This window comes from Manis javanica, chromosome 7 (assembly GCF_040802235.1).
Source record: "Manis javanica isolate MJ-LG chromosome 7, MJ_LKY, whole genome shotgun sequence".
In the NCBI taxonomy this organism is placed as follows: Eukaryota; Metazoa; Chordata; class Mammalia; order Pholidota; family Manidae; genus Manis; species Manis javanica.
In genome coordinates, this window is record NC_133162.1 from 1,239,420 (window position 1) to 1,266,839 (window position 27,420).

General features: G+C 60.0%; 2 protein-coding genes across 7 annotated transcripts in view; both read right to left on the minus strand.

Moving 5' to 3' along the window:
- Positions 1 to 513: 513 nt before the first annotated feature.
- Positions 514 to 16,063, minus strand: DPYSL4 (dihydropyrimidinase like 4). Of its 4 annotated transcripts, none has more exons than XM_037011324.2 (14): positions 15,880 to 16,063; positions 13,299 to 13,387; positions 12,573 to 12,757; positions 10,579 to 10,743; positions 8,810 to 8,871; positions 8,639 to 8,719; positions 7,338 to 7,406; positions 6,849 to 6,969; positions 5,825 to 5,981; positions 5,372 to 5,513; positions 4,611 to 4,781; positions 4,010 to 4,189; positions 2,330 to 2,495; positions 514 to 1,280 (listed from the first exon to the last, which is right to left on the minus strand). In XM_037011324.2, the coding sequence occupies exons 1-14, from the start codon at positions 15,916 to 15,918 to the stop codon at positions 1,189 to 1,191; spliced, it is 1,719 nt and encodes a 572-aa protein (XP_036867219.2). In that variant the 5' UTR covers positions 15,919 to 16,063; the 3' UTR covers positions 514 to 1,188. The 4 variants fall into 4 exon arrangements, with proteins under 4 accessions (XP_036867219.2, XP_073096197.1, XP_036867218.2 ...); XM_073240096.1 differs by lacking the exon at positions 15,880 to 16,063 and adding an exon at positions 14,451 to 14,758; XM_037011323.2 differs by lacking the exons at positions 12,573 to 12,757; positions 13,299 to 13,387; positions 15,880 to 16,063 and adding an exon at positions 9,486 to 9,929 and having other exon boundaries at positions 5,372 to 5,617; positions 10,579 to 10,705.
- A 1,372-nt stretch (positions 16,064 to 17,435) lies between these two features.
- Positions 17,436 to 27,420, minus strand: part of JAKMIP3 (Janus kinase and microtubule interacting protein 3) — a 108,266-nt gene continuing 98,281 nt past the window's right edge. For all 3 annotated transcript variants that reach the window (XM_073240109.1, XM_037011309.2, XM_037011308.2), the window contains one exon: positions 17,436 to 20,549. The gene's annotated coding sequence lies outside the window, so the exon portion shown is untranslated. The remainder of the gene's footprint in view (positions 20,550 to 27,420) is intronic.

Below are 27,420 nucleotides of genomic sequence, written 5' to 3' on the forward strand. Positions count from 1 at the left end.
AGCCAGCACTTCTGGAAGGTTCTTGACAGCCCTGAGGGTCTGCTCTGCCTTGGAGACAGGGCTGTGGCCATGGCTGCCCCTTCTCCTGCCACCTGCAGGAGGTGTGAGCTTGCCACCCTGCTCCCATGCCTCCCCAGTGCCATGGTGCCCCCACACCCCACTGGGGTTCCCTGGGCTCTCGGTCAGAATGTGGGAGGCAGCCTCTCTGCCGAACCCTCTCCCTCAGCATCCAGCCAACCCTCTGGCTGTCTCTGACCTGCAGGCCTGGGCTGGGGTACAGTCCCCAGGCTGCTGCCCTGACAGTGAGAGCCTCACCCCTATGCAGACCCGGCCCTGCCCTTCCCTGACCTGGGCCCAGCAGAGGCATCCCCGTAGGTGGTCTGGAGAACCAGCTTCATAGCCAGAACAAAACCAGGGTCGGGCGCACAGAATGCCCTAGGGGCCCACTCATAAGGCACTCTTGGGGGATGGCCCACGGGACAGAGAGGTCAGGGCTGTCCACACGCCAGCAGCTACAGCCCAGAGACCTTTAATGGACCCAGTTCACATGGGGCTGGGGAAGGCATGCAGGTTCTGGCTACAGCTACCCTCACCACGCGAAGCTGCTGCTCTCACTAGCTACAGGAATGCACGTTTGGTAATAAAAGGAATGCATCTCAGCTAAAAAGGAGCCTCAATTTCCCTGGAAACGAGCTACTAGGAAAGTAGAGGTTCAGTCCTCTGCCGGAAGCCACCCCGCGTGAGGTCCTGACGGGTCTCTGACGTCACAGCGGCTCTGCGGCAGGGCCTCTGTCCTGGGTCCGGCGAGGGGAGCAGACCCGCTGGGCCAGCAGGAGGGCTGGGGCCTTGGGTCAGGGACTCCTGCTGGGGAGGAAGAGGCAAATGCCGCAGCCTCTCGGCCCGGCTGGCTGTGGCCCCCGTTGGGCAATGGCCCTGCCGAACGAGGCACCTAGCACCTGGGCTCCGGGCCCCCATGTCCAGCCTTGCCCTGGCAGAGAGACCTCCCCAAATTCTCTCTACTGGTGGGGGCTTCTTGAAACAGGACCTGGGACCCCAATAGGAGAGTATATGGGGAGGGGAAGGTAGGCCCAGCACCTTTCAAAGTCAACAAAGGGAAAGCTAAGAGACGTGAGCGTCCCCACAGCTGCCCGCCTGGAACAGCCCAGCCCGCGCCATCCCTGCAGAGTTCTAGGACAGCGAGGTGATGTTGGAACGCCCACCAGGAGGCGCCATGATCTTCTGCGCTGTGCGTCTGGCTACGTGGTCGTCCGCCTGAGATCCTGCAGAAAAGTTGGGAGTGGGTGTGGGAGGGGCAGAAGCAGCCGGCTGTGTGCGAGGCCAGGACCGCGGAGCAACCCCCACCGCAGCCACACTACGGAGGGTCACACCGCAGACCCGGACACCGGGCAGCTGCCCCCATGCCTGAGGTCGGCGATGGTAAGAACGGGAGGCCAGTGTTTGTGTCCAGCTAGGGACTGGAGGTCAAGGTTGACCCTCCAGGAGCCTGCCTGGGGAGCAGAGCGCAGCTCCATCCTGCTTTGTGCCCCCTGTGGGGCAGACCCGCCTTGCCCTCAAGACCCTGTAGTGGCAGAGGGCTGTCCGTAGCTTTTAAGACGATGCTAATTTCAAAGGGGACCTGCCCTGGCCCTCTGTCCCAGCACATACCACCTCCGTGAGCGGGAGGGTGAGGCAGGACACCAAGCGGTGGGTTGGCCCCTGCGCGGTCTGGAAAGAGAGGGTGGGTCCTGCTCTGGTTTGCAGGAGAACCCAGGACTCAGGGCTTCTGGAAGAATCTTGAGTCATGTAGCATGGTAGGGGGCACAGCCAAGAGCCCGAGGGGAGGCCTGAAGCCCACGGCCTGTGCCCTGGAACCCCCTGAGGACTCCAAAGCATCTGGGTGTCCCTGAGCACCTGCAGACCCTTCCCTACTGGCCTCACAATTTTGGCTGGCAGGGCTGGCTGGGGCTGGACATCCCCGCTCAGCCCTGGGCATAAGGTGACAGTCCCCACTCAGCACTGAGTCAAGGCCAGGGGCATCACGACTGCCCTGGAGCAGATGCTGCACAAGACAGGGCTTCCCTGGCCAGGCCTTGCCCCTCGGCCCCTCACAGGGCAAGGGGAAGTGCCCTCCACCCTCTGCACACTGAGCAGCTCCCTCTGCGGGCAGGTGTGGCCAGGCGCGGGGCTGGGGGGCCTGCAGCCTCTGAGCTCCCCACCTGGGCGCCAGCAGGACCCTGGCAACTGAGGCCTACTGTCTCCAGGGGGGCTTCCTGTCCCTCAGGATGCTGCAGCGGAGTCCCCAACCTGCCGTGCCCCAGGCTCAACTCACCAGACAGGCTGAACCCCGACTGGTGCAGGTTGCGCACAGTGGGAATGGAGCTCTTCCCGGGGCAGGATGGGCGGGCCTGGGCACTGCCCCCTGGCTTGGCAGGCATTATCACCTCGTGGACTGGCCCGTCGTAGAGGCCGCGGGGCACTCCGTGGATCTCTGCCAACTGCAGGGCCGAGGGGAGGCATGAGGGGGCCAAACCCACCCTGAAGCAGGGCGGGCCCTCCTGCCAGGACCGGGGCCTGCTCCGCTCTGTGGGCCCCCCTGCCAGGCTCAGGATGTCCGGGCTTCACCGTGGGCGCCTCTGCCCCGTGTGTGTGTATACACACCTCCCTGTGCATGTGCACACACATCCCTACGCATGTGCACGCACACCTCCCTGCACACACGTGTGCAGACATGCTTCCTTCACCCAAGGCTGGGTAGCTGTGCCGAGCTGGGGGCACTGCTCAGACAAGGGCAGCCCTGTGGAGAAAGCCCGCTTTTGGACTTGGAAGCCAACCCTCCTCAGTACCCGGTGTCTGGTGGCCGGCAGAGCCCCTCTCCAACCCCAAGGAGGCCCTGAGAGGGAAGCCCTGAGTCCTGGCCTCCCTGACAACGGCCCCAACGCCAGAGGCCTTTCCCAGTGGCCACAGTGGAGGGATGGTCCACAGACCGAAGCAGAACCTTCAGATGGTTTGTGCTTCTGGCTGGCACCTCCCTTGGGATCTGTGGCTTAGACAGCGGGGGGGTGGGGGGCGCCTGCCCATCAGATCCTGCCCTGGGGGTGGGGTCACTGTGGGGCCACTACAGGGAGATGGCAAGTGTAGGTCTGACCCCACACCCCTCACCCCGGGTGTGTGACCGGGAGCCCACGCCCTCCCTGTGCCTTGGCTGTGCCAGAGCTGAGTCTGCAATTTCAGAGCTGCCAAGGTGATGCCTATCTGGGTGCCCATAGGAGTCCCAGACCTCCACCCCTCAGGGCAGGTGTGGATGCCTGGTCTGGCCTGGACCCGGCCTCTCAGCCCCACCCAAACCCTGAGGGAGGGGTGGGTGTGTGGCCAAGGTCAGGCCAGAGCACAGCTGTGCCCGATAGCCTGTGGCAGCACCATGCGCCTTAAGAGCCCATGCCACCTCTTCCCCTCGGAGGAGACGCGCTCCTCACTCTCAGTTCAGACAACATCCTTCCAGAAAAACGGAGGCACAGCTCGGATACAGCAAACCAGTGTGTGCACTAGTGTGTGCATGTGCAAGCCAGCTGGGCGTGCAGCGTGGGCCTGGGCAGACACCTGGGGCGTCCATCGGCTGCAGAGGGCAGCTTGGCAGAGGGCCGCGGCCAGGCAGCAGAGACAAGGGGGGCTTGCTGAGCTCCAGTTCATGATGCTGCCGTGAAGACCGCGCCCCTCACCTAGTCCCTGCACACTTGTTCCTGAGCAGCCTGGGCGGCTCTGCTGCAGCGCTGATGCTGGTTCACACAGGGAGGCGCCACCAGTGGTTTTTAATTGACCTCAGGTCCACTTTCTATGCTGGGTTATGTGGCTAATAAAGGCATGCAGAGCCACGACTACGGGCCTGGCCGCCAGGCAAGGGGCCCTCTGTGCTCTCCTGACTGCGGGGCAGGGGCAGGGCTGACCAGGGGAACTGACGCTGTGCAGAGGAGGTCCTGGCCCCCGCGCCACGCCCACCCAACCCAAGCCTTACCCGGTTTCGAGCTTTTATCCTTTTGTAGACAAAGTCAGGGAACGTCTTCCGGGGGATGAAGCGGCCAGCCCCTGGGGTCACGAACATGTTCCCATCCTCCAGCACCACCCTGCCCTGACTGATGACCACCGAGGGTGCTCCTCGGCACTCGACGCCTTCCAAGATGTTGTGCTCCACGTTCTGGGGAGACAGGTCCATGGGGCAGCAGCCCTGTGTGCTCCCGAGACACCCCGTGGGTTTGACCAGTGTTCCCAGAGGCCTGTGTGCACCTGTCTTAGGACCTCTGATGAGGCACAGTGGACTCAGCCAGGCCAGAGCCCAGGGGGGGACTGGCCGCACCCTACAGAGCCCTGTCCTGGGGCACGGTCCCTGGACAGGGCTGTGTGGACCGCCTCGCCCAGGGTTAAGCCTTCCTATGAGGCAGGCAGGCACAGGGCACAGGGCTCCACAGCAGACATCCCAGCCGCTCACCCTCAGGAGGAGCAGGGCCTCCGCTAGCACCCAGAGTGCCAGTCCTGTGCTTGACCAGGGAGGCCGCCGGGGGCTCCCAGGACCCCTGCCCCATGGCACCCGACCCCAACTCGGACCAGGCTGCTTTTACCAGGTTGTGGCTCCTGGCAGAGATGATTTTCGTGGCCCTGGGGTTCCATATGACCAGGTCAGCATCAGAGCCCAGGGCCACTCGCCCCTTCCTTGGGTAAAAGTTGAAGATTTTGGCAGCATTCGTGCTGGTTACAGCAACAAACTGATTCTCATCCATTTTCCCTGAGGCCTGGGGACAAGGAGGCCTGGCTGAGGGGGAGGGAGTGTCCCGAGGACACGAGGCGGCACAGGCAGTGGGCAGGTCCAGAGCCGTGCCCCCAGGGCAGTGGGAACGGACAGGTCTGACCCTGTGCGCAAAAGCCTCGTCTCTTCTCACTCTGTGGGCAAATAACTGGTGAAGCCCCCAGGCTGTGGCCCTTAGAATGTGACGGTCTCCCTGCAGAGCCGGGGTCAGGGCTGGGCCCAGGAAGAGCCCAGGGCTGGAGGTGGGGGTGGGGGACGGGACGCCAGGCAGGGTGTTCCGAGGGACATGGAGTCAAAGGAAATCAGCACCTGGGGACACGACTGACATCACAGAGGTAATTCCACAGGGACAGGGCCACCCCCCCCTCGATCATGTAAGATGTCTTCCTGGTGGGACGTTGGAATCAGGGAGGGCCAGGCTTCCCCCAAGCTGTGGGAGTCTCCCCTGGGTGGCAGGGAGGGGCCCCCAGCCCCAGTGCCCCTCAGGGTGCGTTTGCTGGTGCGGTGGCCTCCCTCTGGGCACCGGAGCCCCGCTGCAGCCCCGCCCCAGTGACGGCTGGTGCCCTGCGTCCTCACCACGCACTTCTCCCAGACCACAGACATGCGCTCCTCGACGCCGTTGGTGCCCTCGGGGATGAGGGTGAAGTCGTCCTTGCCGACAGCCTTCTGGGCAGTGGTGAAGGTGCAGTGGGCACTGCCAGTCACCTGGAGGTCCCCGCTAGAGCAAGCTGGGCTCAGTGGAGCCCAGAGGGGCCTGCCCTTCTGAGGCCCGCCGAGGCCCAGCCAGCTTTGCCTCCCACCCTGGCCAGCACGGCCCACGGGCTGGAGATGTGTGAGAGAGGGCGCTGGGCAGGGGCGGCACTGAGTGCAGGGGACCAGGACAGGGCAAGGACAGGGCAGTGCGGGGGCTCCAGGTGGGAGGTGCTGGCCAAGCTTCTGTGCCAGGGAGGCCTGCGCTGCCAGCAGGCTGAGGCCATGGTGGGCATGGAGCACGCAAGCTGCCCTGGGCCAGCCCGAGCCGCCCCTTACCTGGACAGCAGGGAGGTGAGGTGGTCGGCAGTGGTAGGGTCCGGGCTGACAGGGGGCGATGTGACAAAGGCCGCGGCCTTGGCCCAGTTCTTGTCCCAGTAGTGGGAGCCGTCTGTACCCAGGCTGGCAGTGATGGGCTCCCCAAACACGACCACCCCTGCAACAGGCCCGAGAGGTGCCCTGCCGACCTGTATGCCCCCGGGCCCTAGCAGGACGGAGGCCTCGGACTGTGCTGATGGCTCCCAACAACCCCTCCACCTCTCCACCCGGACGGTTCACCCCCCTCCCAGGCTCCTCTGGGGGGACCTCTCCATACCTGCTCCCTCACGCCCCCCTGCTGGGGCCCGCAGGCTGGAGGGAGACATGACTGGCTTGGTGCCCATCCCTGCCTGGCCATGGCCTGTCTGTAGACCTCGGGTTCCCCTTTATCCACTGCCCCCTCCAGCTGTGTTTTGAGGGCACAGGGCCCCCAGCCCTCAGGACATGCATCCCAGGTCCTGGACACATGAGGGGCCCAGCAAATTGCAATGTGTCCTCCTGGCGGGATCAGTGCGTTGAGGTTCACTAGCACCTGGAGTCAGACTGTCCCAAACACACACACACACACACACACACACACTCAGAACACATTCACGCAGTCACTCAAAACACACTCATGCACTCAAATACACTCACGTTCCTGTGCACGCTCGCACGCACACCCCATGGTCATGGCATTCACGTCTGTGCACACAGGCCAGCAGCCCCGCTTTGCTCCGAGGCCCCCTCCTGAGCAGCTGCTGCTCCAACAGAGGGAGACTCCAAACTCACCAGACCTGGGCGGGGACTGAGGCCTGCCTCCCCAGCGGCCGCCACCCGGGCCCCCAGCACCAGGCCCCAATACCACGAGGCCGACCGGCAGCGTCCTCCCCATCAGGCCTGCTCCGCTGGGGCCTCAGGGTGGCTGGTGAGCTCCAGTCCAAGGCCGTGACCGCTGACCCCCACTGGTGCTCCCCAGGCATTGGGGTGCAGGCCCCGTGCTCACCTCTGCGCTTGGCTTGGGCGACCACATCGGCTGCACCCTTGCTCATCACCTTGGTGACATACAGGGGGCAGTTGGCTTGCTTGGCGACAGTCACAGCTCGGTACACAGCCTCGGCCTCCACCTGGGGACAGGGACACTCAGGCCCTCCAGGGCCCTGGGGCCTTCTGGCCAGGGTGGCCTCAGGATGCCCACAGACCTCCAGAGGTCCTAGGCCCAGAGGGGGTACCCACTGCAGGTGAGGAGCCCAGCCTGGGGCTTGGTGCCCATTCTCTGGGCTGAGCCACACAGCCCTCAGGACCTGAACACGCTGCCTGCTCAGCCTTTGGTGACAGCCTTGGGGTGACCAGCAGTCATGGGGATATGAGCCTGGCAGGGGCACCCACTGAGTCACACCTCCCAGGTGACCCAAGTAGGGGCACAGCCCTGCCCGGCCATGGAGCCCCAGAAGAAGGCAGTGGCCAGGGTGCCCTGTCAGGGCACAGCTCTTACCTCCTCGGGGTGGCTGAGCACATGGCCCTCCGGGCCGGTGATGCCGAGCTCCAGCAACCGCCTCTGCTCCTAAACAAACCGGCAGGACACGGTGCTGCATCCCGGCTGCAGCCCCAGCTCTGGGGAGCCTCAGCCTGGGTGCGAAGTCCATGGCCCAGGGGACCCTGCTCCCCGAAATGGGTCCTGACCCCCAGACCTCTCACATAAGCCCTGTTCCCTAGGCAGAGTCCTGAGCCCTCAGACCCCCTGTGTGAGCCCTGGGCCCCCAGGCCGCTCAGAATCACCAACCACAGAGAACCCAGAATGGAGGAGAGGGGGCCCTGCAGGGGAGTGACACCAGCTCCCTAACTGCAGGAGAGGGATGGGCCTGGGGGGGGGCAGGGACTTGCCTGAGATCCTAGGGTTCCTGATGGGGCCCAGGCAGCCCCCCAGCCCGGCCTGCCACACTGTTTCTCAGAGGGGCGCTTCTGGGGGTGTGATGGGGGCTATGCAGTCAGGGCTGGGTGGGACGCATCTCCCAGAAGCACGCTGGCCCTTGGGGCTCTGTGCAGGGAGCTCCTCTTGTCAGGGACACAGACACCGAGTCCGCGTGGGAGGCGAGAGCAGCAGGATACCATCCACCCCCAAACCAGCCCCCCTACACTGCTGAGGTGCCTCCCAGCACGCTCTGCCCACCACCCTATCCTTAGCTTGACCCATGATGTTCTCCTGACGGTGTGGCCTCAGAGGCACATGCTGGCCCAAGGGCGGTGGTGGGAACCTAGGAGCCCCGCAGGCTGCACGTCACCCCCTTCCTGCTGCCCTGGGGATGGGCAGAGCCCGCCCTGCCCCAGGAAGTCCCCCCGTGGGTCTGGCTTGTCAGGGAGGTGGGCTGTGCATGTGTACCCTCTAGCCCACCAAGGAGCCCTAAACCTCCCAGGGGCTGCCCAGGGCTGCCTGGATGTGACTGGAGGGCCTGCCACTGACCCAACACCACACTCACTGGTCAGAAGGAACACAGGGTCCAGTCCCTAGAGGGGCCTCACTCCAAGGTGGGGGCGGGGGGCAGGCACTGCAAAACGATCTTAGTCCCCCACAAAACGACATTACGGTTTGGGAAATTTTTGATCTGAAGTGTGATGATCACAGAAAAGTCTGTGTTGTGGCCAAAAGCCCCCCAGGCTGCCCTGTCCCCCTGCTTGACCTCTGACCCTGAGCAAGCTTTTTACTAGAATCCGTTCAACATCCCGTCCCTTGGGGCTTCTGGGATCGAGTGCTCCTATGAGAGTCTGGGGCGCCCTCAGCCCCACCCCCGCCCGCACCTCCTCCACGATGTCCCCGTTCTCTGCGTGCACTTGGGCCATGGCTCCCAGGTCCCGGATGATGCTGAAGATCTCGTACATCTGGGAAGAGAGGTGTGCAGGCCGTGTGGGGCTGCGGCTCTGCCAGCAGCAGCCCCAGCGGCTCTTGCTCACTCTGGCACCCGCCCTCACCTGGCTGTCGGTGCACTGACACCGGTCCTTGTATGCCATGAAGACCAGGAAAGAGTTCACACCTGGAGGAGAGAGGCAGGACCGGCTGACACTCAGCCACCAGTGGTCGGATCCCCAGCATAGCCAGGGTGGGGGCAGCCCCCTCCTCTCGTGCCTCAGCAGCTGGCACAGTGGCCCTGGGCACCGGCCCCACATATGCTCACCAGCAGGCCCGGAGTTGGCCCCAGCCCTGTTCTGGCAGCTCTTCACGCTCTGGGACCAGGAACCAATGGCTCCGCAGGGGCAAATGCAGGTGAGAACCCCTCATGCCCCTCACGTCCCCACTCCCCAGCACCCCTGACACTGGAAGGAGCCCTGACAAGGAGGGAGCCATGTGCTCTGAGCTGCCCGAGTTCTATAGGCTGTCTACAGCAGCGGGGCCATCCAGCCCACCCCTGACCTTTGCAGCCTGAGTCGCGCCCCACCAGGCCAGGCTCGTAGCACGTGCTCAGGGACACACCGTGACACAGGCAGATTTGGGGGCCTCTCGGCCAGGCAGGGCCCGACCAAGAGGACGGTCCAGCTCTCCTGTTTTGGGGGCAGCCAGAGCTGTCCCACATCCCCCAGGAATTGGGACCCGACTGGGGATGCACCGGGGCCCGGAGGCAGCCCCCAGCTCCCCGCCACCCACACTCACCAGGCTCTCAGCCCCCTGCTCCTCGCTGGTAGTCTCTCTGGCCTAAAAGTGCTGATGTGAGGAGCTGAGGCATGTGGCAGGGAAAGTAGGTCACCCTGTGCCACAGGAGCCACCCCCCAGGTGACAACCTGCACAGGGTATCTGTGGAGGTCGCTGATTAGTGAGCAGGAAATGTCCCGCAGACATAGGAGGCAGGTGGCCCGTCCCTGGGCTCCTCCTGAGGACCTACCCCTGGTCTGCAGGCCCCGCCCAGCAGCACCCCAGCAGGTGAGCAGTGGCTGCAGGTGCCCGGCTCCCCTCCACCTCCCTGCTCTGAGCTGCAAGGCCACAGCCTCCCACGGCCAAGCAAAGAACAACCAGGCGGCCGAGCTGCGGCTTGGAACGAGGTGCCGAGGCCAGCGCCCCCCCCACCACCACATCAGCTCCCAGGGAGGGGTGGGGGTCCTGCAAACAAAGGCCATAGTGTGAGGACCAACACCCTTTGGGAAATGGCCAGGATGAGCCCTCCCTTCCTCCTTCAGGTCTGGCCAGGGGCTGGCCCCACACTGCCTGTGACCCTCTCCAGGCTGTAAGCCAAGGGCAGCTGGAGGCTGCTCCACCAGAGAGCAGTCACCAGGATCATCTACCCTGTCAGACCGACTGAATTTCTGGCGTGGTTTCAGCCTCAGGGCTTCTGGTTCAAACGGACTCAGCTTGTCTATGCACTGGCCTGTTTCAGCACAGCCCCAAGAGGGACCTGCAGGTTAAAGCATTCTCCCAAAAGGGTCTGAATGTAGCTAGCGCTTTTCCTTCATCCAGGGACAAGGGCCACGATGACAGGTGGCACTGTGTCCTTCTGTGGACAGGAAACGTCCCCAGCCATAGGAGGCAGGTGGCCTTGGTCTAGACTCTTTGGAAGTAGAACGGGCATGCTAATTCCAGTAACTCTTGCTCAACTTGCCCAGAGCCCCCGGCCTCCTGCTCTGGGGTCACAGAGGTCAGCATGGTGAGGGCCCAGGATGAGGGGCACCTTCCCACCCAAGAACAGGGAAGCCCAGGCTCCCGCCCCCGCCCTTCCAGTGGCCCTCGCCTGGCCACGGGAGCCGCCACTCACCCTTGTCCTTGACCAGGGCCTCCAGCTCCTCCCGGGCGCTCTCATGCCAGCGGGGGATGTCCACGTGCAGGCTGTAGTCGCAGCAGGCCCCGCTGTCCGCTCGCTCCCGCCACTGCTCATAGGCCGCCAGCAGGCTCACGCCCATGTCGGGGAACACGTGGTCCACTGTGGGAGCAGTGTGGTCAGCGGAGCCCCCTACCCTGGTCAAGGGGAACCACTTGGCCTCCACGGGAAACTGGCTTCATGTTCCCGAGAGATCAGGAAGTGGGTTTAAGAAAAGCAGAGGAAAGGCCACGGGCACCTGAACTGGGGGCCGATACGGCTGTGACCCTGCCCATCGGTTCTGCCCAGAGGCATCTCCGGCCCCAGCCCTTCTCCATGCAGACCCGCAGGCTGGACGGTGGACGAGGGCAGGAGGGGAGCACCGTTGTCTGTGGGGCTGGACCCAGGAGCCTGCCCAGAACGGTGGCTGGTTCCCTTGTGCTCAGGGATGGCCCACCTTGAACAGGCCACTCAATCCCCTGGGCAGCTGGGAGTCCCATGGCCACTGCATGGTCACCTCCCCACACGTACCAGCCCTACGTCCAAGGTCCAAACACTGCTTAGCACCTCTCCTAGGGCAGAAAAGCCTGCCTACCTAGGGCTGTGGCAGACGCCGTGTCTTCTCAGCACGCCCCTCATTCGGAGCCTCTGCTCCCCAGCTCAGATCGCCACACTGGACCCTATGGGAATGGGTGCCTGTCCGCCCTGTGGGCCATTCACAGATCCAGCCTGGGGCTTGACAGAGGCCTGTAGACTCTCCATCCTCACAGGGACACCCCACAGCTTAACTGCTGCCTTGGCACTGGCGTGAGCAGGTGACATCCATGTGGAGGAGCCCTGGCCAGCCTGGGCCACCAGTGACAGCATGAGCAATAGCCTGATAGGACCCGTCTTCTCAGTCCAATGATGTGGACCGTCTTTGGTCCTTTTTCACTTTGTGGTTGAGTAAACCACACTGCCCAAGATCCAGGCAATGGTTGAGCATCTCTGGTGACGTGCCCAGTGACCTCAGAGGGGCCCTTCCTGGTGGCAGCAGTAATAGCAGTCACAGTGTGCCTGGCACAACAAAGCAAATTAAATGCACAACTCACTTAATCCTTGCAACTTGCTAAGGGGTTCCTCTCCCCCATTTCACAGATGAGGAATGTGTGACTTCTGAGAGCTAACTGACTTGCTGGAAGTCACACAGCTGGAACAGGGTAGAGTCCGGGTTCAACTAGGTTTGTTACACCAGGTCTGAACCAAGCAGAGATGTCTGAGCTCTGCACTGCTGAGCTGACGGCATTCAAGTCCACGAGGGGAGCAGCTGGACTTTGGGGTCTTTTCCTGGCCCCACAAGCTTACAAAGAGCAAGTTCATGGTTGGCAAGCAAATTCATCTCACAGGCTGTTGAGTGGGGCTTCTCTGCTGGGCTCAGAGGTTTTTATGAGGAGGTATGTGAACCAGAGCATGTCAGGATGGTTCTCTTGGCTGGCACAGAGCCAGGACTGAAGAAATGTAACTCTGGGGGTTGTTGATGGATAATAGTATTTTTGTCATCCTTCTAAAACCACAGCTTCCGTCTTTAACTCTTCTTGACACTGGCAAGAACTTCCCACAAACTAGGTTGCAGAGGCATAAGGATTGGGGTGAACATGTCTGTTTCAGGCAACACAACCCCCCTGCTTGTCCACGGCATTTGACTTTTCCAAACCTAGTCCTTGGCCAGCTGCTAGCTTCCCAGGAAATAATAAATTACTGGGCACACATCCATTTGCGCCCATGGCATTCCACAGCTGGCCAAGGCAAAGCGATTCAGAAACAGGGTTAACAAAAGAGCTGTCGAGGATGCTTAGACTGGAATATAATACTGGGGACGGGTCGAGAACACCATCATGCGAAACTCCTCCTGTGACACCGAAGCCAGACGACCGAGGTTGGGGGCGGAGGCCGCCCCGCCTGGGGACACTCACATATCATGGTGGTTCCTCCCGCTAGGGCTGCCTTGGTCCCCTGGCAGAAGTCATCAGCTGGGGTCATGCCCAGGACAGGCATCTGCAGCCTTGTGTGCACATCAACTCCACCTGGCAGGACCATCAGGCCGTGAGCATCAATGGTTTTGATGCCCCCAGGGACGACAAGGTTTTCGCCTATTTGTCTGAAAGCAACAAAGAGAGGTTTCACTGGTTATAAAGAGCCCAGGCCAGAATGTGAACAGGCTTCCTGGCAACATGGTGCAGCAGAAAGTGCACCTGGGCTTCTTGAGGAGAAGGACGGTGCGGCCAAGATTTAGCAGGACCACCCCCAGAGGCTGTCAGAGTAAGACTCCCTGTGCAGCGGCTCCAGGGCTCAAAACGGAGGTCTTGGGCTTTGCACACTTACTGCACAGAGGCCCCCACTCGAGGGTCCTGCCTGACAGGTGTAAGCAGAGAAACTATAGGGGTGCTCAGTTCATCTTGATTAAGCACCTGCTGTGAGCCCCAGATCACCCTGAAGCTGTGGTGACACAAAGAGAGGTGGGGGCCACTGTCTTAATTTCTAGAGAGACTCATCCCTGAAGGCTGGGGCTGGAACTGTCTCCAAGGGTTTTAGACGAGAAAAAGTGTTTACGTGGATTCCACCCAAAAGTAAACTCTCAGACAATGTGTGGTCAGCGTGTACCCACGTGATCTGTGAAGACAGTTGAGGCAGGTACTTACTTTATCAAACCATCTTCCACATACAGATCAGCGTAAAAGGATTGGTCATCATTTACCACCTTCCCACCTTTGATCAGAAGGCGGTCACTCTATTGGAAACAAAAAACAGTATGTTTTCTCCAAATTGAGTTACCCCAAACATACCTAGGACAACTTACTCTGGATTATGATTGACACATTCAGGCACAAGCTGTGCACACAGAAAGAAACAGAAAGGCCTGCACCGCTGCCATCCCCGACAGCAGGGCGGCCAGGGCCCAGAGGCAGCTGTGGCCCTTGCAGAACAGGCCCCGCGCCTCCTGTCAGCAGTCTGGTGCTGCCAAAGGCCCAGGGACGGCCCTGGCGACCGGCTTCTCACTCCGCCAGGAAGTGCAGCGGTGAAATGGATCAGATGTACACATTTATCACCTGATCCCTAAAGCCCAGGCTCGGGGAGCGGCTGACAGAGCCTGCAGTGCCCATGCCGGCCTGGGAGGCTGCCCCTCCTCTGCCACCGCACTGAGAGGCTCCGGCTGGCTGCTGGGCTTCGGTCCACAGCAGCATGGCTGGGGCAGCTGTGCTGCCGGTATGTGGGGTCAGGGCGGCAGACAGACCCCCGTCCCCGTTCCCGGGGGCTGCCTCCCAGCAGAGGGAGACACCAATGATGAGAGGTCACACAGGGCCAGCGCAGACTGTGACAGACAGAGCCCAGAGAAGGGGACCTGGCGAAATGGGGAGGAGGAGGTGCAGCCCGCAGAGAACAGTGGAGGGAATCAGGAAGGAGCCGAGGGCGGGGTGACGCGGACAGGAGCGGACCTCACGGCCCTTCCCCTTCCCTCAACTGGGCCCCAAGGCCGAAGAGACGGGCACCTTTCCCAGGGAGGCCACCTGCTGTGCGGTCACGAGGACCGCAGAGGGCTCCCGAGGTGACACGTGACTCGTTACACGTGAGCCTCATTATGTCATCTCTGGTCTTCCTGACATCTGTTTGGGATGAATTCTCAAGATCCTATTGATTAAAGGGAAAACTGCCATCCCTGCCTCCAAAAGGCCTGACAAGCCTTGTCACAGGTTAAACTCGGCCCTGACACTGTCCTTAAGCAGCCTGGAGCTAAGAATGGTTTTACATTTTATATTGGTTAAAAAACATCAGAAGAATATTTCATGACTCACTCATATAAACTAAATGAAATTCGTTTTTCAGTGTCCTTAAGTCAAGTTTTACGGGCAGTCTCGCTGTTCATTTCTGTACGGCCCCAAAGTCGGAGGCCTCTGCTGTCCGGCCCGTCACAGAAGTTTGCTGACTCCTGGTCTACGGCGTGGTGCGTTCCCAGCTGCCTCGGCTCCCCCCCCCCGGGTCCTGCTGGGGCGCACCGCCCGCTGCCCCTGGGCCCTGGACATCGCCCTGACGGGTCACCGCACCATGACCCGCTTTGCCCAGCTTCTGCAGCCGGTGCTTGGACCCTGCCCGCCATCCCCTGCGGCGTCCCCAGTTCAACACCTGCGCCCCACTCGCAGCGGGGCACCTCACCCTCAGGCCAAAGGCAAGCCCGCCAGGAGGAGGAGGGTTCTGGGTAGGAAGAGCACGGTGGCCTGGACCCCGCGCTCCAGCGGGTTCCGGGCGCCAGAACCTTCCAGGGCTGGGACGGGCTGCGGGCTCCCCGGGATGGGCGTGGGGGCCCCCGGACCGGTCGCCTTCCCTCCGGCCCAGTGGGGCCGGGATCACTCCCGCCCCCGGTCACCCCGGTGCCGGCCTCCGGCGGGCTTCCCGCGTTAGTCTTGAAGCCGGCGCCCTCCCGACCGGGGAGTAGAGGGGCTCCCTCCTCCCTCGGTGTCGCGGGAACCCGGCCGGCAGCCCCGCAAGCCCTCCCGCCCTCCTGCTCAGGCCGAGTCCAGAGTTGGGTCTGAGACCCGCGGGCTCCCGGCCGCCCGCAGGCGCGGCTTTGTTTCCCGGCCGCGGGGTGGTCGCCCGGCTCCCGCACCGGTGCGTGTGGGGGGCGGGGGTCTCGCCTCCCGAGGGCCGGGGCCGCCGGGGTGCCGGCTGGGCGCCAACTAGTACGCGCTCGCCTCCACCGGGGTGTCCGAATCCCGGCTTCGCGGAGGGCTTCGGGGTGCCCGGGGCTCCGGGCCCAGCGGCCGGGCCGAGCTGCTTTGTCTCGGACAAAGAGCTCCCGGCGCGGTGGCGGCGCGGTCCGGGGGGCGGGGGGCCGGCAGTGCCGACAAAAGGCCGCGTCCGCCCGCCGCCACCCCTCCCCCCGCCGTCAGAGCGCCGCGACCCGGAGGCCTCCGCGCGGAGGGGGCACATCTGCGCTCCCATCTGAAGAGCGGCCTCGGCACCCCGCGCCTTCCTCGCGCGCAGAGCGGGTCCGGGGAAGCTGGCAGGGCCCGGGGCCCGAGCGCCCTGCTCCCCAAACTGGTCTGCGCGGCGCTCGCGGGGCGCCTGGCCCTCGGCGGCGCGGGAAGGAGCTGGAGCTGGAAGGGAAGGGCCGGGCGTGCGCGGGGGCTGCACCCGGAGGGCGGGGTCCCGGTGCGGGGCCGCGAGAGGCCGCCCCGGGAGGCGGGCACGGGGCGCGGGGTGACGCGCGGCCGGAGCGAGGCCCACCGTGATCCGGGGGATGCTCTTCTTGCCCTGGAAGGACATCCTGCTCCTCCCGCCAGCGCCGCCGCCTCGGTCGGCCCGCGCGCCCGGCTCCGCGGGGCAGGCCTCGGGGGTCCCGGCGGAGACGCGCGGAGGCCGCGTGTGTGCGTGGGGGCGCCGGGCGTCCGAGTGCGAGCGCGCCGGGCCGCGCGGCTCCCGCCCCGCCCTGCCCCGCCCCCGCCCCCGCGCACAAGCCCCGCCCCGGCCGCGCTCAGAACCGCCCACTCCCCAGCCCCGGGCAACATCGGCCGCCGCAGCACCGGGTCCCTGCGCCTCGGCCCCGCGTGCTGGGTGGGGAGGGCGAAGGGCTGCGACAGGTCCTGGCCAGCGTGTGTGCGGAGTGTGCTGCCCGGGAGGGAGGGTGGGAGAAGCCCGGCAATGTCCCGCCCAGCTCGCTGCCCGCCGCCAGTTCCCTGGTGACCCGAGGCACCGAGGTCGCGGGGATTGATCCCAGGCACCCCACGCTCCGGAAGCCAGACTCCGTCGGGGAAGGTGCCTCCGGCCGAAGCCGGGCTCCTCCGTCCGAACGCCGGGCTGGGACGGGGCGGGGGAGACAGCCGCCTGCAAGGCTGCTCCGCCGCCGGCCGCGAAGCTGGGGGCAGGAGGGCGGGCACAAGTCGGAGACACAGCGACGGAAAGAGACAGCGAGACCGAGAGACGCAGAGAGACGGCGACCCAGAGGCAGGACGCGCGAGAGACCCAGAGACGGGCAGGAGCGGCGGAGCCCGCGGGCGGGGTTGCGCGGTGGCAGCGTGGAGATGCCCCAGGCCCAGACTGGCCGCGAGCGCTCAGGTGCCCTCAGAGAGGCTGGGGGCTTCGGGAAGAGGAGGAGCCCCCAGAGGGCTCCCGGCGTGGGTGTGCGGGGTCTCGGAGGGTCCGGGGCCCTCATACCGTTCAGCCACTACCTGCTGTGGGCCGGGAACCGTGCCGGGACGCTCTCGGCGACCCGCTGCGTCCTCGGGACCGTCTCCGCCGGCTTCGCCCGGCCCCTCCTGGCTGCCGCGTGCCATGTTGCGGGGCTGCCAAGCCCGAGGGTCCCGGCGGCCTCCCAGTGCGTCCAGCTGCAGAGTCTTGTTCTCAAAGGCGTCCTCCACGCAGCGGAAGACACCCTCGAGCTTGGGCCTGGCCCGGGGGCTGCCTGCACCCAGCGTCCTCAGGCGCGCGGGCAGAGGCTCTGCGGGCTGCTGCGGCCGGCGTGCGGCCATGGCGGGAGCCGGTGAGGGGCGACGGGTCCCGGAGCCTCCTGCTGCGGGGTCTGTGCGCTGCGCGTTAACGGGGCGGACCGGGGCCAGGCTGTCTCCGCCCCCGGGCCTGCCCCGCGGGAGGGCTGGCGCTGTCCGCGCCCCGGGTGCTGAACGCGCCGGACCGGGCAGGAGGGCGCGCTTTCAGTCCCGGGCGTAGCGCCACACCTCGCCCTGGAGCACAGGAGGCGTGGGATGGGGAGCACGCACTGTCTAGCGGGACTCCGGCAAGTAGGCTCTGACTCCGAAACGTTTGGCGAGTCGGGAGGGTCGGCGGGTGCTCCCACGCAAGCCGCTCCTGCTCCCTTAAGTCGAGTGCCAGGTTTTGGGGTGAGACACGGTAGAGACGCTCAGCCCGCCTGGGGTCACAGGGCGATGCCGTCACTCTGGAGAGCTCTTCAGAGATGAACTTCCAAGGAGAAGACACTCCAGCCTTGCGATGTTGTGCAGCCTGAGTTCAGACAGTGAGAGTCGCTGCCAGCTGCTGCGCATAGCGTGTCTGCAGAGCCGAACCACGTGCTTTCCCAGCCCCTGGGTCCACCCCTGGTTTCCACTCCCCCAAAGTGATCAGTAGCACCGCCTCCACTCACCTAAGTGACATTGTCTGTGGCTGAAATCTGTTGTCCAGTGTTTGAATTCACTCTCAGAAATCGTTTCTCTTTTCTAAATTATTTGTATTTTCTGGTTCTCACTTGATAAAAAGCTGCAGGAGGCCTCCTGGTGGCTGACCTCAGCTAGGTGCTGCCAGACACCTCTGATTTCGGAGCCTGTCAGGCGATTTTCCATGATTTTAGGATGAGACTGCTGCTGAGATGCCTGGATCCTCCTCCCCAAAACCCGGTTCCCTTTCTGGTGTGGAAAGGGGCCTTGCTGCTCCCAGAGCACAGGGGGCGCAGAAGTGGCTGACACAGCTGGGAGGTCCGAGCTTTAATGCCTTGTAAAGAGGAGAACTACGCTATTCTAGGATTTAAGACAATTTTATTAAAACTGTACAATAATTTACAAATGAGTAAAAATTCTCTGGTATATATCATAGGAATTACAATAGAAAAATATGTGTAAAATCTTGTAGTTGATCACCATACAAACCTATTTTAGGCCCATAAATACTGTTTAGCACTGAACAGAACATCACATTTTAGAATGTGGTTAGTAAGGAATCGCTTCAGACAACACAAACACTGGCTGGCATATTGCATGAGAAAACAAGTCCTAATTTCATTTTTGCATAAATGTGCAGTAAAGCTTTTTTAAAGTATACAGTAAACAAATAAATGATTTGATACATATACATACAACTTGATTTTCCTGAGCCTAAACATAAATCCATTATTGTGTTAAAACACACAACCCAACTGAAGGTGTCAATGACGGAGTAATGGTCCACGTAGATTAACATCACAACAGCCCCAAACTCCCACACGCCCTCATTCCTGACTTCCAGCATCGGTGTCCACAGACCACGTAAGGCACTCGGGGTGTCCTGAGGGCTACAGGCCCCATGATGGCAGAGCACCTTGAGGAAGAGCCGTTGTCCTTCAGCACTGGAGCTCTGGGCCATGGGAGCGAGGTACACACGCATCCTGTGCCAACGAGGAAGCCGCACTTTACATGGATTTCTTGTTCACACAAACGAAAACATTTGCATTGTTTGGGGTATTGTGTACACACTGTGATTCTGTTGGTAATTGTTATGCTGTACACAGGTCCATGTCTTGGTTACACAGTAAACATTTCTGGCAACATTTCAGGGTCCCACCTGTTGCTCCATCAGTGAGTGGTGCGTTTACACACAGATGTCCCCTGTTTGAAGAGTTTACATATAGTAAAATAGCCCACATACTTGCAGGAAATTCGATCCAACCCCCTAGTTTTGAATAAAATGTATATTCTAGAATTTAGACAATCATGTTATTTTAAAATACTTGAATTCTTCAGATGCTCACTAGACCAGCAGGAATCAGTGACAAATGCTCATATTTGCCTTTTTCTTTGGGGGGTGGGGATGGCAAAAGCCTGGCCCTGAAATGCTGGATTTTTAATCAGATGTAAAGGTGCCTATGGTACATGAGTAAAAAGTGGTTATCTAAAGAGAGGAGCTGACATCACAACCACTGCGTGTTTTCAGAACACAGCGGGATACAAATGCAGTTGCTTCCTGGAATGTTATTCAAAAACATCCATTGAACCACTTCCCTTTCCTATGTGCACATGATTTACACATAAACAGTAACAATCTCGTAAGCATCGGTATGTTTACATCCCTCTTTCCTGTGTAGCTCACCTTGTTTTAGCTCACAAAGCCACGGCTGAGTGTCTGGGGTGTGCAGGGAGGGTATATGGAGCACTCCAGGTGTGTACAACATGCAAATCAAGATGATCCGGACAAAGAGGAGGGGTGTGAACTTGGGTTTCAAATGCACAGCTTTAGCTCCTAAACAGCCACCCCACCCAGCTGCTTTTCCTGAGCATGGACACATCACGTAGGAGCTCCCTCAGAGGAGGGTGACCCACAGGTGGAGCTGGCAGTGTGGGGTGTTCCTGAGCACCCACATTGCACAGCCCATCAGGCTTCAACTGGGGAGTTCAGCCATAGCTCCGTGGTGGCTTTTATGAACACAAGACTATTGTTTGCCATTCGGTTCTGAGTTCAACAGAGGATCAGCCATTAGTATGAGACAAAACTATGCATGGAGGATCAAACAAGGTTTCAGACTTTGGACACAAACCCCACACCAGGCTCAGCCAGAGAGGCAGTGAGCTGACCCCAATATCTTCTGCCCAAATGACTAGGTAACCGTGGCTTTTATGACAACAGAAAGGATGGGTCCTTCTTGGACGGACGTTGATTGATAGTGCATTACCCAGCAGAAAGCCCACTTGTACCAGAGAAAAGCGTGCCTGTCTGATCCTATAAGCTCTCTCCCATTTCAACCTAGGGAATCAAGCCTGGTCAGGCCACCACTGTCATCTCCAAGTTGAACATTTCTTCTGACACATATAAAATGAATCAGACAGTTCCAAACAGCACGGTTGTCCCTCTGCCTCCCCTCAGGAATGCACCTTGTTGTTTTTTAATACATGTTACATTCTCACCTGCCTTCAGGTCTCACCACCCAGCACATCTACTCCTAGGTGCTTCAAAAAAGCTAAAATCCTGCACATCACCTTCTGGTTAAGCACTTGCATGTACATACACCCCCTGTGCACATTCCACACTGAACATGACAGCCTGAGACCACCGAGGGTACTGGGTCAACAGACACACCACCTCCAGCCCGTGAGCCAGGCTGGATCCCGGTGCCCGGGGGCCTTCCTGGGCTGTTGGCCAGAGCGCCCAGCAGAAATGGAAATCACACTTAAGAGTGGCTTCATCTGCATGCTGTTTCCTCTCTGAAAAAGAGTAAAGACAAAACCTTTATTTTAGCTGAGATGCCCGAGGTATGAGCGGGCAACACTCATGGTGGGGAAGGTCTAGAGAAACACCAGGGCAGGGGGCTGACCGAGCACAGGCTCACAGGGCAGTGGGGGCTGTGGCTCTAGCTAGTCACAATCCCATGTCTTGAGCCTCTGACCCAGGGGCGCAAACAACTTTTCCCAGGTGACCACAAGGCCACAGAGATGAGTCCATGTGCCCCACGAAGCATGTGCAGAAGTGGCCTTGGGCCTCCCCTGAAATGCCTGACCAAATGCCCTCGCTTCTAATTTCCGTTTATCCTCATTACTGAGAGACTCTTCCTTATGACCTTTTACATCCATAATGTTTGCAACAAGTAACGAAAGTGCTGATCGAATTCCTTTTGAAGAGGAAGGTGAGCCCTGCCTCAGCCCTGGGGCAGCAGTGGGCTGAGAGGTGGTGACGCACTCCCCCTTGAGTGCGTCCTGGGGGCCACAGAGAGCAAGCCGGAACACTGCTGCTGAGCAGCTCTTGCAAGAGGGGATGACACCCTGATGGTGACGTGGGTGGGCACGGTGTGACGGGGTACCAGGGTGCGGATGAGCACACGGCCGGGGCCCGTGCTGGAGGGAGGGCCCTGACCAGCTCAAGGCCCAGGGGGCACAAACCATTGTCCTGTGATGTGGCGATGTCCCAGTAAAGTGCACCCCAGAACCACAGCCTCACCTCTCTGTCTGGAGAGCGATTCTGGTTGTAGTTTGCACACTGGGCTGCATGAAGGGTGGGTGGCTAGGCACAGGGACAGGCAATGACCAAGGCTGTGGAGTGGCTCCTCCCACAAAAATGGGCCGGGGCCAGGCCTGAGGGCAGAGAGCGCCCACCTGGACGGCCACCAGTGGCAGTGGGGTGCTCTTGTTCGGGCATCCAGCCCGAGAGCCAGGAAGATGTCAGAGCCGCGTTAAAGCTGCAGAGGCAGGACTCCCTGCAGACACTGGCAAATGCCGTCATGCATATGCATCAGGAAATGGCATTCTGACTCCTGTCAAAATAGATCCTGAGGAACAGCCCCTGCCGTCTGTGTTTGTGTTGGGAATTCCCATCAGGATCTCGACTGCTGGGAAACACAAAGATGCTGGCAAAGAGACTGAGCGCCTTCCCGGGTCTGAGCAAGCCCACATGGATGGGAACCAACTGCATATGGTGAGTGCCGGGGGCCCCCGGCTGTGGCCTCCCCGCAGCTTCTGGAAACACCCAGGAGACAGGCAGACCCAGGTCCGCACACTGGGTGGGCCAGGGGATGTCTGGGTGGGCAAAAGCACGATTCCACAGACGCTTGGCCCGGGTGAGACCCTGCAGCCTGCATCTTTGCTCTCTGTCCCCGGACCCCCCAGAGCAACCCACACAAGTATGTCCGTCTACAGGGCAGTGAGAATGTGTAAGCTGTTTGTCGGGGAAACTGCAGCCAGATGTCAATCCACCACACAGAAGCAAGCGGCAACGATGGACCTGTGTGGGTTTTTCCCTGGGTAGAGGGCCCCCACCTCACCCATGCCCAAAAGGCTCCTGACTCCCTTGCCCACCGGCCAGGCCGTAGCCTCCAGAAGACCCTCCCGGCCATCCTGTCTCCGTCCACACTGCTGGTGTCACCTGGCTCTCGGGAGATGGGACTCCAGACTCAAAGTCAGCCACGTCCTCTGCGGGAAGCCAGTGCAGCCCCGAGGACCCTTGGCACCCAGCGCAGTGCCCTGGAGTGCCAGGGCAGGTGAAGTCTGGGCACCGAGGAGGGCGTTCAGGCGCAGGGCCCACACTGCCTGCTGGGAGCCCCTGGTGGCCACTACTCTGCCCCCTCCTCCAAGGAGCCGGAGCACCAGCCAGGAGCTAGCAGGACAGAGGCCCCCTGGGCAGGGAGCCCTGGGGCAGATTCTGCCAAGTGGAGAGGCTGAGGGCTGGGGATGGCCATGCCCGAGATACCCACCCAGAGAGAATGGAGGCAAGCATGGGTGGCAGGAGGCAGGGCGTGACCCGGGGAGCCAGCGTGGAGAAAGATGTCGGGGCAGGCTGGCAGGGGGGCTGCACCTCTGCTGGGAAGAGCGAGAGCATGCCAGTTCAGCAGGCTTGCTCAAAGGCAGGGGGCCAGGGAACTCGCAGGAGCATGGCCGTGGTGAAGACTGGGCACAGAATGGCTGCCTGAACCCCCACCTACACTCACTGTGCAGGGAAGCAGTTTGGTGCCAGACCCCGCCGCACTGCCCTGCACGGGGGAGCCCTGCACGGTGCCCCTGCAGCCTCTATGGCCCCACCACTGGGCAGGCAGGTGAGGAGCTCTGCAGCTGCCCTTCTGGGGACCCCTCTGTCTCTTGCCATCAAGTGGCCCTGCAGAGCCTTGGCAGCCTTTGTGCATCCTGGCACCTGCTGCAGAGGGGTGGCACAAGGCTGCTCCAGGCTGTGTGTCCTGGTCCCACAGCCCCGGGGACCAGCAGGCTTAATCCCAATGACGGGACACCTGCAGCACAGCCCCAGTCCGAACTGCTGAGCTCTTAGCAGCCCATGAGGGGTGCCTGAGGCTCTGGAGGGCATGGTAGCACCAAGCTGAGGGTGACAAGGGCGCCTGGTACCACCCCAGGGACTGGGCCTCGCCCCTTCACCACCACTCTGCACAGGTGATGTAGGGCCTGTCCTCTGCTCCCACGGCCCCACCCCTGATTACTGGAGGGGGGGATCCATTCCAGGAAGGGGTCCCACCGGGGGTCAGGGTAACGGAGATAATTCTAGAAGCTTCCAGTGCTCACAGCAAGGACGGTTGAGGCTGCCAACTGCCTGGGCATGCCGGGCCCCCCCATGCCTACATCAGCCCAGAAGCACCAGCACCAGGGCCAGGCTCTCCAGGTGACGGCCAGCAGCGTGTTTGGAAGCCAGCTCAGCTCATCTCTGTCCCTCCTGGTGAGAAGGCTGGGCTGCTCTCATACATGCACACACTGTCCATGCTGCACTGTGAATCCACTGCCCAGGCCCCCAGGCCTCTGCCTGCTCACACACACCTGACCAAATGGGCACACACACATGCACACGCCTGCTGCCTGCTCTCCGCTGGTTCCTGGGGCTGCTTCCAGTGTGGGTCACAGCAGCTGCTCTCGCAGCCCTAGAAGGGGGTGTCCAGCTACCTTCTCTAACACCGATATCTCTGATACTGGCGTTCATATTAACGGGTTCATGGTCATGCTTGTGAAAAGACCCATTACCGCTGTAACCAAGATGGCCACATGAGAGACGGTAGCTGACTGCCGCCACCGTGAGCTACTGGCTGGAGAGAATGGGAGAGACGGCCCAGCAATGCTGGCGGGTGGGGGAGGGGGCTTCAGGCCGGTTAGTCAGTGTCTGTCTGAGAGTGTGTGCAAACCTCCCAGGACCACTGGAGAAAAGCCTCTGCCATAAGGTAAAAACAGAGGGATTGTGAACAAAGAGGGAAGCCACCCTGCTCCAAACCCGGCGGGAACTGGAAAACCGCCCGGCGGCATCTCCTCAGCTAAGCATCCGTGTTCAGATGACCCAGCCGGGCACCTGCAAGCAACTCCCACACCATGTTAGCAACGTTGCGAGAAAGTTCAAGAGGCGCCGTTAGGAAAGGAGACCCGAATGTCCATCAGAGGCGAGGTGAAGTCCCACAGAGAAGTCGCAAACACGACACATACCCACCACACACCACACCAAGATGTGGGTGACTCTCAGCACGGTGGTATTAAGGACAAAGTGTGTCCTAAAGATACGAAACATACGATGGCTTTTTAAGAAGACTTAGAAAACAATAATTATACCTTCTAGAAACTATGGGTCTGCCACAAAGCTCTACGCAGGGGCAGGCAGTGGGAAGGGGTGTGAGTTAGCAGCCAGCGCACCCACAGATACCATGACAAGCGAAGTAAGGAAGCAAGGCCTTCCCAGCCCAAGGCCAAGAGTGTGGTCTGCACCCGTCTCGGGACAGACGCAATTCTGTGCACCCAGGAAACCAAGCTGAGGGAGGCCTGTGGTGAGGACCTGCCAGTCACCCACCTGCCGCCAGGGACCCTCAGGCTAGCCTATTCTGAAATGCAAATGCAGTGTGACCACCGTGGCCCTGTGCGGGAGCGGCACGGACGGTGCATAGGCTGGTCGCCTGCCATCAGACAAGCGCACGTCTGCCCTCCGCCTCTGAGCCCCGCCTCTGACAGCTGGAGCCCAGGCTGACAGCACCGCCCTGACAGGGCTGCTGCCCGGGGGGGCCTGCAGGAGGGCCTGCAGGAGCTTCACAGGGCGCCTGGGCAGGGCCCCTTCAGCGGCATCTGGGAGCCCTGCCACCTCGCAGGTGCCCCACCCTGCTCCCAGGACAGGGGATACCTGGGAAGAGCGACCCCCCAGCTCAGCCATAGCCACAGGGAAGAGTGGCCTCAAAGAGCTCATTGTTCACACTTGGCTGAACCACCCACAGGAAACATAAACATCTCACCTTTTGTTCCTTTTTTAAAAAAGGTAAAACAATAGACACAAATTAAGAAGATTTCATTGGGTTCTGATGGGGACGTTAGAGACATTTTTTAAATGGAGGCCGCTAGTCCACATGTAGCCCTGCTCACCACCTGCGGACACGTTCTGAACAAGGGCAGCGGATCCCTACCTTTCAGAGATGACCACACAGCCATCATGCCGGCCTGGGCCATGGTGCGGCAGCAGCAACGGGCACCCAGCTTAGGCGAGGGGCTGCTCCTCGGCACCCGGTGCTGCCCCACCAAGAGCTGTGAATGTGGATGGGCTGACAGTTAGTCTCACACACCTCCAGCTTCCAGGCCATGCTGGGCAGGCAGGCCCCGGATCCCCAGCCATGTGCCCAGGAACCAGTGGAGACCATTTATGCTGGGCTCAGAGGATGCCAGCAAGTGGCACACCGTCCCCCTGATTCCTCCTGTGCAGTGACACAGTCGGCGGGGACACTTCGGCTGGGGTGGGACTTGCTTCAGCCAGGCAACAAGGATTTTAATCAAAACAAGGGGGAGTTCTTTACCATGGAGGCAGGAGGAGACAAGAAATGGATGAACCACACAGAAAAAGTGTGCTTTAAACTGGCACCAGATGCAAAAATTAATTCAAAATGGATCACAAAGATAAAATGTAAGACATAAAACCATGCTACAATTCTAGAACAAAACATGAGAGAAAATATTTGGGACTTTGAATTAGGCAAAGGTTTCTTAGGTCAAGCACCAAACACACAACCCATTTAAAAAAAGTTTTTTTATCAACTAGACTCAATCAAACTTAAGAACTTCTTTTCAACAGATATTCTGTTCAAAAGACAAAAGAGAGACTTGGAGAAAAAACTTTTGAATTATGTAGCTGATCAAAGTATGTATCCAGAATATATACATAAATTTTAAAACTCAATAATAAGAAACAAGCAATCTAACTCTAAAATGGACAAAAGATTGGAACAGGCACTTCATCCAAGAAGATACATGGAGAGAAAATCACCACATGGAAAGATGTCCAACATCATAGGAGAAATGTAAATTAAAACCAAAATAAAATATCGCCACATCCCTATCAGGATGGACACAAAAAAAGAACTGACTGTATCAAGTGCTGAAAAGGATGTGGAGCAACAGGGATGCCCATATATTGCTGGTGGGAAAGCAAAACGTGCAGCCACCTTGGACAAAAGTTCCTTATAAAATTAAGTACTTGCTAATCCTAGGTATTTACCCAAGAGAAACAAAAACTTATATTTATACAAACACTTGTACATGAATATTTATAGTGGTTTTAGTCAAAGTTGCCCCAAATAGGAAACAAGCAGATGTCCTTCAACCAGAAGCTGGGTAAAGGGTAGCACATCCCTGCACCAGAAATGACTCTGGTGCAGAATAAAAAGGAGCAAACCACAAAACAGGAGAGTCCTGTCACTAAGTGGGCAGAGCCAGACCCCAACTTAGGTGGCTCAGAAATAGCAAAAACGACAGGAGGGAAACAGACTGGTGTTGCCAGGGGGTTGGGGGTGAGGATGGCATGACTGCAAAGGGCGGCAAGAGGGCTGTGATCGTGGCAGACACCTGTGTGCGTCAAAACCCAGAGAACTGTACATTACAAATAGGGAACTTGGCTGTGTGTGTAAATTTCTAAAAAATAAGTAGGTGTGGGAAAGCCCAAATGGACTCAACGCTGTGACAAACGAACCCCCTGGTAACTACACTGGGCAGAGGGAAGACAAGAACCAACCTTAACTTTTCTAAAAACAGTATTTTGTCTGGACACTAAAAGGCTGAAGATAAAAGAAACTGTATGGACATATACTCATTGGTAACTTTGTTTTGGAGGGTATGGGGTGAGCAAGCAGAAGCTACTTGTGGGCAAGTAGGCACCCAGCACATACAGTGACAGCCAAGTCTCGGCTACCAAAGACAGGAGGCAGAGGGAGGGAGGGCAGAGGCCGGGTGGACTGCAGACTGTTGGCCTGGAATTGGATGTCGCTCTATGAACTATATATATATGAACTTTATAAAGACGGTGCTAGAAATCTAGATGACAGGTAGGTAGGTAGATGGATTATTGATAGATGATAGATACTAGATAATAAACAGATGATAGATAGATGCAGAAATAAGTGAAGAGCCTGGGTGTGCATGCATTAGCACACAGACATGAATCTCTGAGCCTCTACGGGGGTCTCTTGTATAATGTCACCCAGTGGCAATGAACACACCCCTCACCCAGAGGTGTTGGTCCCTAAACACCATCCGCCAAAAGGGAGCTCCTCAGGGGAAGGGGCTGGTTTCAGGCTTGGGGCAGGAAGATGTGAGGTGACTTTGAGCATCCTGTGATGATGCAAAGTAAAAAAGTGCT